General features: G+C 38.6%; 1 protein-coding gene across 1 annotated transcript; it reads right to left on the bottom strand.

Annotated features, from left to right (window-relative positions):
* Positions 1–6,469: 6,469 nt before the first annotated feature.
* Positions 6,470–9,294, bottom strand: LOC145665256 (uncharacterized). The gene is made up of 3 exons (XM_081732548.1): positions 8,820–9,294; positions 7,464–8,721; positions 6,470–6,893 (listed from the first exon to the last, which is right to left on the bottom strand). The coding sequence occupies exons 1-3, from the start codon at positions 9,292–9,294 to the stop codon at positions 6,470–6,472; spliced, it is 2,157 nt and encodes a 718-aa protein (XP_081588674.1).
* Between the last annotated feature and the right edge of the window lie 316 nt (positions 9,295–9,610).

Here is a 9,610-nt window from a genome sequence, read left to right as displayed (position 1 = left end):
GATTTGACCTGAACGTTGATTAGCCCTTCACTCGCTCACAACTTCTGTTATATGTATAAAGATATTAATACAAATGAAAGAAGTGTGTCGTTATATCTTGGGTGTACATTCAAGTCTGTTGTCAGTCCAAAAAGGTTGGAAACTACTGGTCTCAGATATGACGTCATTATTCATTTAAAAATGTATACATAATTTGATAATGAATAATATTTCGACAACACAGGCAATTGCACTGTAAGAAGTGCTTTCAAATTGTAAGACTAGTTCAAAACACCTGAAAGAAGTGGATTTAGTAGATCCATTTAAGATATAACTTCTTCCAAAATTGTAGCTGCTAATGGCCATGAATAACCAAATCACTGCAAAATGTTAATAATTAAAAGATAATTATGAATCCAGATACTGATAAAATTTGTACATAACTCCACATACTTTAAAAAAATGTAAACCACCAATAAGAAACTTTTAGTAATGTAGTATACCAGGGGGCACAAGCAGGAGCGGATTAAGGGCGGAGCCAATGGATCCCAGGCTCCGGGGCCCCCAAAATACCCCTCTTTAAACTAAAATATAGCAATCAACTTATATTATAGGCTTCAGACCCATACTAATCTTTTTCACGCTCGGTATTCTCGCGGTATCGCTCGAGTTAAGTCTTCTTCCACCAGCGTCTTCACTATACTTATTTTGTGAGGGAGTGATCTATTTTGGGCTTCTATTGCAAACCAAATTATTAGCTTGTGGTGACAATTCCTTTGAAATATCTCTGTCATTACTTAGAGCAAATCTAGGTTTTCCAAATCTCCTTAACAATAAAACGTTCCTATTCAAATCAATTTGGGCTCTCTGTGATACTAAAAAATCACTCTCTAACAACATGTCTTACAGTTTTTCATATTTGTATATGATTTTCTCCTTTTACTCTATTAGTGATTTTACAGGGACTGTTGATCATTTGGCTTGTATTTGGGATTTGTGTGTTACACTACAGTATAGAAGCATTTAACTGTTATAAAAGTAACCAAGAAAGTTCTGTCGCTTTTCACCCACCACCTTCGAACATCGATATGTCACCTAAGACGTACCTGGAAGATCAAAAATAGTCCCCATCAGCATCGACAACCTTCTGCCAGCGTTCTAGAAGGCCATGGATTCCATCGCGGTAGAACTTAGTGGGCCCTGAAACGAAGGAGCTATCAAGTGCATTTTGCACCTCTATTATGGCTTTGAACTGACCTCTAAGATGATTGTCCAAAGAATGGAACAGACAATAATCGGACGATGCAATGTTCTTTGAGTAGGCGGATGCATTAATGTTTCACATTCAAGGCGTAGAATGGTGTCCCGGGTCATCCTAGCTACGTGGGGCTTAGCGTTGTCCTGTAACAGGAGGATTCCTTTGCAATTTAAAAGTGCTGGCTCCAGAGTTTTGAGTTTTTCTTGAATACGGCTCAACTGCTGCCAGTACACAGTTGCATTGGTGGTCTGACCAGCTGGTAGCAGTTCCCGATGCACAATGCATCGAGCAGTTCACCAAACACACTCGAGGACCTCTTTCGGGTAAAGTGCTGGTTTCGGCTGTTTTTGAAACCGGTTCATGGGGTGCTAACGAATGATGACGGCTACGTGCAGAATCGTACATTACCCACTTATCATTACATGTCAACACCCTGCCCAGAAATGGCTCCTTCTTCAGACGAGACTGCAAAGAAACACAGGTGTCTGCTCGCGTTGCCTTCTGGCTCGGAGTTAAATCATGTGGGATCCATCGACCCAACCTTTAGTGTTTCCCAAGTTGATGGAGGTGCTGTGCTGAATTGTAGTCCCTGTTCGTCACATATCTGGCCACTGTTTGCCTCAATTGCTGCCTGAAGATCTTCATCTTGTACATGTGTTGGTCTTCCGGTACGTGGTGCGTTTCAAGTGTTTCGTCACCGTCCTTAAACTTGTTAAGCCACCGCTGCACTGTCCGTGTAGTCACGACACCCTCACCAAAGGCCTGGCATGTCTTCCGCCTCGCTGGAACGGCGTTTGACCCCAGTTTGAACTCGTACAGCATACACGCCCTTATGACGCTCTGTGGAAATCCCATGTTCACTACAGAGATGGAGTGGGTCAAGTTTTCTGAGTGGATCAACGGGTTGTGGGTCAACGGCTTGTGACCCACTGCGACCCACCGACTCACTCTGACCTACCGACCCACATTTCTCACTGTATTATAGACAGGGCCGGCGGAAGGGGAAAATATCACCCGGGCAAAGAATCCATATGGCGCCCCCTACAACCCATTGGTATTATTGAGTTTAAATTTGGTATGCTACCTTACAGATAGCTGCTTTTAAAGGATAACTCCTTGAACTCTATAACTATAAGAATCAATTATCAAACTGAGTAAGATCTTAACTTTTGTCAGTTAAATACACAGAGTAAGTTTTGGTTAACGATATACGAAACAATAATTTACACATGAGCATGCAAAATATTCTACGTCACTGATTAGAAATTTACAGAACGATTCAAAAAACAACGATTTATATAAAATTAAGATTGATGATGCGATTCAGCATTTATTTACACATATATACATAAACAACCTTGTTAACTGCGAAAGAGAACACATATATGAACAAAAGAACATACAAATATATTTTGTAACAGCATTGTACAAAGATTTCGTAATACAAATAATACAACCAGTAATATAATTTTATATCTTTATACAGTTTTAATGCAAATTGTCCTTTGACTTGTTTACAATGCTAAGTAAAGTTAACTTTTCGTGCCTTTTTCTCTGCAAAGTCTTTAATTAAAGTATCAGTGTCAAGCTCACACAGAACATCACATTCAATAGACATCATAGAAAGGCCTACAAGACGCTCTTGTGTCATCGATAATCGTAGGCAGTTCTTTATAAGTTTCAACTTGGAGAAACTTCTTTCTGCTGAAGCTACACTTACAGGAATAGTTAGTAAGATTCTTAGAGCAATAGTTGCATTTGGAAATAACCCAATAAGGGAGTTCTTGCAAATATATGTAAGTACTTGCAACGGTTTGCTCCCACTTTCAGAACCGAGAAATGAAGGTAAAAGTAAGAGCTCTTGATATAACTGAAATCCGTCAATATCACAGTGATCTTTGTCTGTTAAAGATAGTTGTAAGTCCTTGCAACACTTTAGTAAATACTCTTTGTCCGTTATTGGATGGATGTCATACAAAAACCCAAATATTTCGCTGTGCTGCTTTAGTTGTTGAAATCTTTCATTCAGGGAACAGATAATTGTGTCTAATGTGCAAAAATAGAAGTTTACATTTAAACGCACTGTATGGATCATTAATCGGTTCGTCGTCAGATTCATACAAAAATTGTCGTTTGTCTTTTCTAGGTCGGAGTTTTGGTTCATTCTCAAATTGTGGTTGAATGTCGAGCTCTTCAGCAATTACTTTGGCATCAACCAAAATATTCTCGAAACCTTCATCACTTCGCATGTTCTCAAGGCGACACTTGGTTTTCTTAAGCAGATCAACTGCTTGCTGAATGACCACTGATTCTTGTTGGAAAACATGGCTAACTACATTAACACAAGAAAGAACTTCATACCAAAACACCACAACACAAACGAACTTTAGCTTTGTCAGCAGAGATTCTTTTTTATAGACAAATAAGGTGAAGGGATGAAGGGATTTCCTTTATAGGAGATTCAAGAAGAAACCGGGGTTGGTATAAAGAGTGAGGCGTATGGCATGAGGTAGTAACCAATGTTGCTACACAATTTATGAAAAAGTTAATTTTTAGTTCACCGTTTACAATAATATAAATTTAGCAAGGATTTTGGCGCCTCTTAACTCCCCTAAAATTTGGCGCCCCGGGCGGTCGCCCGGCTCTTCCGCCGGTACTGATTATAGACAGCGTCTTCTGAACACTGGTAAATTATTCTACGTTTTAATTTGAAGGCCTCCATTTCCCTTTCTTTCTTCATTTGTTTCTGTTTACTTACATGGCAATGGACGTATACAAACCGGGACAGGTAAATATTTATAAATGTTGGTACCCTGACTAATTGTGGATCGCTAATCATTGTCGTAATTGTCATTCGGTGAGGAAATGCCTTGTTTATCCGCTACATATAATTGATGCTGTGCTGATTTATACTGCAAAAACGCCAAAAAAAAGAAAAAAAGATAAAAGAAAAGAAAAGAAAAGAAAAGAAAAGAGAAGAAAAGGAAGAAGGCTGAAAATGCAAAATATACGCAGGTAAGCTGATACCTACGGGAGCGGGACGCGTCACCAAGAACACGGCAGTAGTGTCACACAAATACTATTGCCATCCCAACTCAAATTTATAGTTTTACAGATAAAACTATACCATTTTATGGCATTAAAACTATTGGCATAGAACTTGCAAGAAAATAAGCAAAAGTTGGGTTATCATTGTTGCCAAATAAGTTAGATATGAGGCTCTAAAGTTGAGAAATTATGAGGTATGTACAGAGAAATGAACAATGTGTAACAAGAAGAAGACTCATCGTAATTTGGACAATGACAAACAATTTACCATTTTATATCGTAAAGGTCAGATCCACCGTTATTGTAACAGAGCGGTGCTTGAGCGATTGATCATAGAAATTCAAACTCCGATTAGTTAGAATTTCACAGCTTGGTTTTATTACAAGTATAAGCTCTTTAGTCATAGAGAAGAGGCCGTGGATCATGTGTCAGAGTAAATGACGATGGGTTTTGGTGGGTCAGAGTGGGTCACAGTGGATGAGAGTGGTTCATGGTGGGTGATGGGTCAGAGTGGGTCACGGTGGGTGGTGGGTCAGTGGTTCGTGGACCGTTTTCATTTACCTACGCCATCTCTGGCTGTCCTTACGCAAATCCACGGTGTAAGTGTACCGACAGAATCAGCTAATATGTTGGATATACCCACACAAACAACTGACTTTGTCTTATCTCCATTCTCATTCAACTCACGGTGTGAGGGCTAATTGAACACAAACCTCCACAAAAAGCTCCAGAACTTTCTTTGTTACCTTTATAATAATGAAGTAATTAAACTAATTATTGTAAACTTGGATCACTTTAAAACATTACAGCATAGTTCTCTGTGCTTTTATAAGCCTATGAGACTGTGGAAGGCAGCAAAGACAATTTGTGCGCTGAAATTATTCGTAACATAGGGCCTGATGGACTGTATCACACAAACGCTGGTTCGTTCTTTAATAATTCGGTTTAATAATATTGTTAATATTTCTTACAATTCCCGAGTTAAAATAAAATGCACATTGAACACTACGATGTTGTAGCTATAGGCTACGCGCTCACTCACACACTGCTGGTATACACAGTTTCAACAAGCAACTATACCTTGCTTCTTCTTCTTCTACAGGTAACCAGTTACATTGAACAAACACCTTTAAACAAAACTAAACAATTTAAATAAACAAGTTAGGACTGAACATAGCCCCCACCCTTGAACGATCTAGTTCAAGATACACACAAAGATGAATTGGTAATATTTGAAAGAACTGTAAAAATTGAAACAATATGTAAATGGAAAAGTTCTGTTACTGTAAGTGGACCTGTGTGCTTGCTTTTTTGCGACACACGACAATTATTACTAAAGCGCTTACAATATGCAATAGTTCGCTCAAGTTTCACCAACGATGAACAATTGTCAATAATGGAGGTATCAACATGAACATGCATAGAAACTATATGTTTTCTTTCCTCTTGGTTGACTAACTTTGAATCCACTGTATATACATTGCACTCTGGGAGAATGGGGTTTCTGAGCCACTCTGGGCCTGAGAACCATAAGTGATGTGCAAGTAAGGAAGAAGGTAATAAACCTCGAGAACCACAGTCTGCTGGATTATTCTTTGAATCCACTTTGAGCCACTTCACTGATGGCAAAAGAGTTTGAATCTTTGCTACACGATTCGCGACAAATACTTTCCATCTGCTTGAATCCGAATTCAGCCACGATAACACAACAGTAGAGTCAGAATAGGCAATTACATCATGCACTTCCAAACGTAATGAATTTAATATGAGATTAATCATTTTAGCTAATAGCAAGGCACCACAGAGCTCTAATCGGGGCAAGGACACTTGTTTGATTGGAGCAACCCTCGTTTTTCCCATAACAATGTTCACACTCACTTGGCCGTCTTGAGATACAGACCTCATATATACCACTCCACAATAGGCCTTTTCGGAAGAATCACAAAATCCTATTAACTCTCTTCTCGTAGCCTGAGTGACACTGATACACCTGTTGATTTTGAGTTTTTCAATAAAGAAAGCTCTGAGTAGTAATTCCTCCATTTTCTCAAAATCCATTCAGGAACTGGACTGTCCCATTCTAAATTTAGTTTCCAAATTTCTTGCAATAATATTTTCGCAATAATAGTAGTTGGAGAAATCAAACCTAATGGATCGAACACTTTTGCACTTTCTGATAAAATATTACGAAATATTACGCTTAGTTACAACTGACTTAACTGACACAAGATTGACATTATACGAAAATACATCATTTGATGGATACCACAGAATTCCTAACGTTTTCACTGAATTACTACTATCAAAGTCTAAACTACTCGTCGCTTGTTTCAAATGAGAGGGTACGGAGTCCAAAACGTTGGGACTGTTGGATGCCCATTTTCTCAGTTCAAAACCTCCTTTCTGCAATAATGCACTGAGTTGTTCTTGTAACTGAATTGCTTCACTAACTGAGTTGGCACCACTGATCAAGTCATCAACAAAAAAGTCTTGCATCACTACAGCCGCTGCGATAGGAAATGATTCTTCTTCATATTTCGCTAATTGCTGCAAACTTTTCACTGCTAAATATGGTGCTGAAGCTGTACCATAAGTTACCGTCACAAGCCTGTAATCTTTGATCGGAAGATTAGGTTTTTCACTCCACACAATTCGCTAGAAGTCTCTATGTTCGGGTTGGATTCTCACCTGTCTATACATTTTCTCAATATCAGCAGTCAATGCCACATTATGTTGTCTAAAACGCACAAGTAATGGAATTAAGTCACACTGCAACCTAGGTCCGACAAGTAACTTATAATTCAATGACACATTAGATGAAGTTTTACAACTACCATCAAAAACTACTCTCAGTTTTGTTGTAGAACTGGAATCTTTCAACACTGCGTGATGAGGTAAATAACACACTTCATTGGTTGGTTTCAGTATTTCACTTTCTGGAATAATCTCCATATGCCCAAGTACCTCATATTCATGCATAAAATCTACATATAATTGACGCATTTTAGGCCTCTTCTTCACACGACTTTCTACTTGCTTAAGGCGTTTAATTGCCATTTCACGTGACTCACCAAGTCTTGCACTGTTGTTACGAAACGGTAACTGCACATGAAACCTACCTGTCTCATCTCTTTGATGGGTCTTCTCGAAATAAATTTCACACTGCTTTTCTTCTGACGACATTATATTTTGTGTAGGAATATCTTCCAATTCCCAAAACTGTTGCAAAATTCTTTCACTGTTGCACTGGATATGATATGTTGACGCTGTGAATTCTTTACGTCGCACTTCATCGTCGCCAATACAACCAAACAACACCCATCCTAATTTGGTGTTTACTGCTACGGGAGAACCATTAACACCACTACACACACCAGCCAATAGCAATTGAGGGTAAATATCTGCACCCAATAACAGATCAATTCTGTCAGGAACATTAAAATTCGGATCTGCTAATGTTAACGTGTTAACATGCGACCACTGCTTGCTTTTATGAATATACCGTTTTGGTAACATACCTGTTACCTTTGGCAATACTAACGCTTCTACAGAAAATTCTGATTTAACATCATAACTTGATGTAAACACAATATTAACAACACCTTTTACCCGAGCAACATTACTGGAACTCAGTCCCGAAACATGTACATACACAGGCTGTTTTTGTAAACCAAGCCGTTGTGAGCAGTTTTCTGACACGAAGCTTTTTTCACTGGCTGAATCTAACAAGGCTCTCACAGGTTGTAAATTACCATATGAATCCTTCACCATCACTACTGCAGTTTGTAATAACACTGCATGTTGCACATTAGTTTCACTTGAAAAATGAGTCCCCACTGAAACACCTGAGTTCTGTTTATTTGGAAAATGCAGTAAAGTATGATGACGTCTGCCACACTCACGACACGATGCTGATTTACAACTGGGCAGTTTATGATTAGATTGTAAGCAATTAAAGCATAATGCTTTGTTTTTCACTAAGGAATGACGTTCGTCAACTGACAGCGAAAGAAAGTCATCACATTTATGCAAAGGATGATTTTTGCTTTTGCACTGGCAACACGAAAATTGAGCTGAAGCATGATGCGCTATTGTTGATTTTTTATTACTCTTGTTTGGCTCACTGGGTGGGGTTGATTTTACATTTGAAGTGCTACTTGCTAATGCGCGACACCTATGATCTATGAATTTCACCAATTGGTCGAATGTTGGTAGTTCACTGTCTGACAATGAAAGTTCCCACTGCCTTTTTGTTTCACTGTCTAGCTTCTCTGTTATATGAAATATAAGCAAAGGATCCCATTCGTTTACTTTTATGTCCAACACTGATAACGATCGCACACACTCAACACTTGTATCCAACAACCGACGTAACGCGCCAGCTGATTCTTGCTGCACTTGACCTTGACTTACAAACCGCCGCAAGATAGACGTGACTAATTCTCGTTTATTTTGATTAAATTTAACAGGTCCCAAGCTTCTTTATAGTTATCGTCAGTTATTTGTATAGATTGAATAAGTGTTGCTGCTTCACCTTGCAGACTAGTTTTTAAGTACTGAAGTTTTTGTGCACCCGTCAATTTTTCATTATTATGCACTGCTGCGATAAACAAATCACGAAACGAAAGCCAATCATTTAAGTTCCCGCTAAAGCATGGCAACTGCAATTTTGGAAGTCGAATTTCTGTTGTGTTTCTTTGATTATTCACATCACTAGAAGAAGCGTGAGATATTTTACCCTGCACTTCCACTAATTTCACGTTAAGCTTTGTAAGTCTATCTTCAATAGCAGCAAGCTCTTCTTCTTGCACCAAATAAATTTCTTCTTCGGCACACAAGTTACTGGCTAGCAATAAAAGCTCATTTGTTTTACGTGACAGTTCACTCACTTTGTTTTTGTAGACCTGAAATACACTAATATCTTCCTGTTCTGTGATACTGTTTATGCAGTTTTCAGCACGAGTGACCTTGCCTTTTAAAACACGCTTTCGGGAATTGTAAGCTTCCATTGTCGCCCACACAATTTTTTTCTTTCTTGTCAACACACAAGTCCTAGCAGGTAGGTCACATAAAACACATAAACACGTATTAACATCTGGGTAGGAGGACCAAATCTTTATGATGGACTGTATCACACAAACGCTGGTTCGTTCTTTAATAATTCGGTTTAATAATATTGTTAATATTTCTTACAATTCCCGAGTTAAAATAAAATGCACATTGAACACTACGATGTTGTAGCTATAGGCTACGCGCTCACTCACACACTGCTGCTATACACAGTTTCAACAAGCAACTATACCTTGCTTCTTCTTCTTCTACAGA

The sequence above is a fragment of the Thermobia domestica genome, chromosome 11 (genome assembly GCF_964235325.1).
Source record: "Thermobia domestica chromosome 11, izTheDome1.hap1.1, whole genome shotgun sequence".
NCBI lineage: Eukaryota > Metazoa > Arthropoda > Insecta > Zygentoma > Lepismatidae > Thermobia > Thermobia domestica.
Note: the sequence above shows the minus strand (reverse complement) of the source record. Positions and strands in the feature narration are given on the sequence as shown.

What these genes read in the sequence shown, in the direction of transcription:
- LOC145665256 (XM_081732548.1), bottom strand. Translation starts at nt 9,294, where the DNA reads ATGGAAGCTTACAATTCCCGAAAGCGTGTTTTAAAAGGCAAGGTCACT. An exon ending in CTTAAAAACTAGTCTGCAAG is followed by an intron (nt 8,722 to 8,819) that starts GTGAAGCAGCAA and finishes AACGAGAATTAG; the next exon opens with TCACGTCTATCTTGCGGCGG. An exon ending in CCTACACAAAATATAATGTC is followed by an intron (nt 6,894 to 7,463) that starts GTCAGAAGAAAA and finishes CAAAGATTACAG; the next exon opens with GCTTGTGACGGTAACTTATG.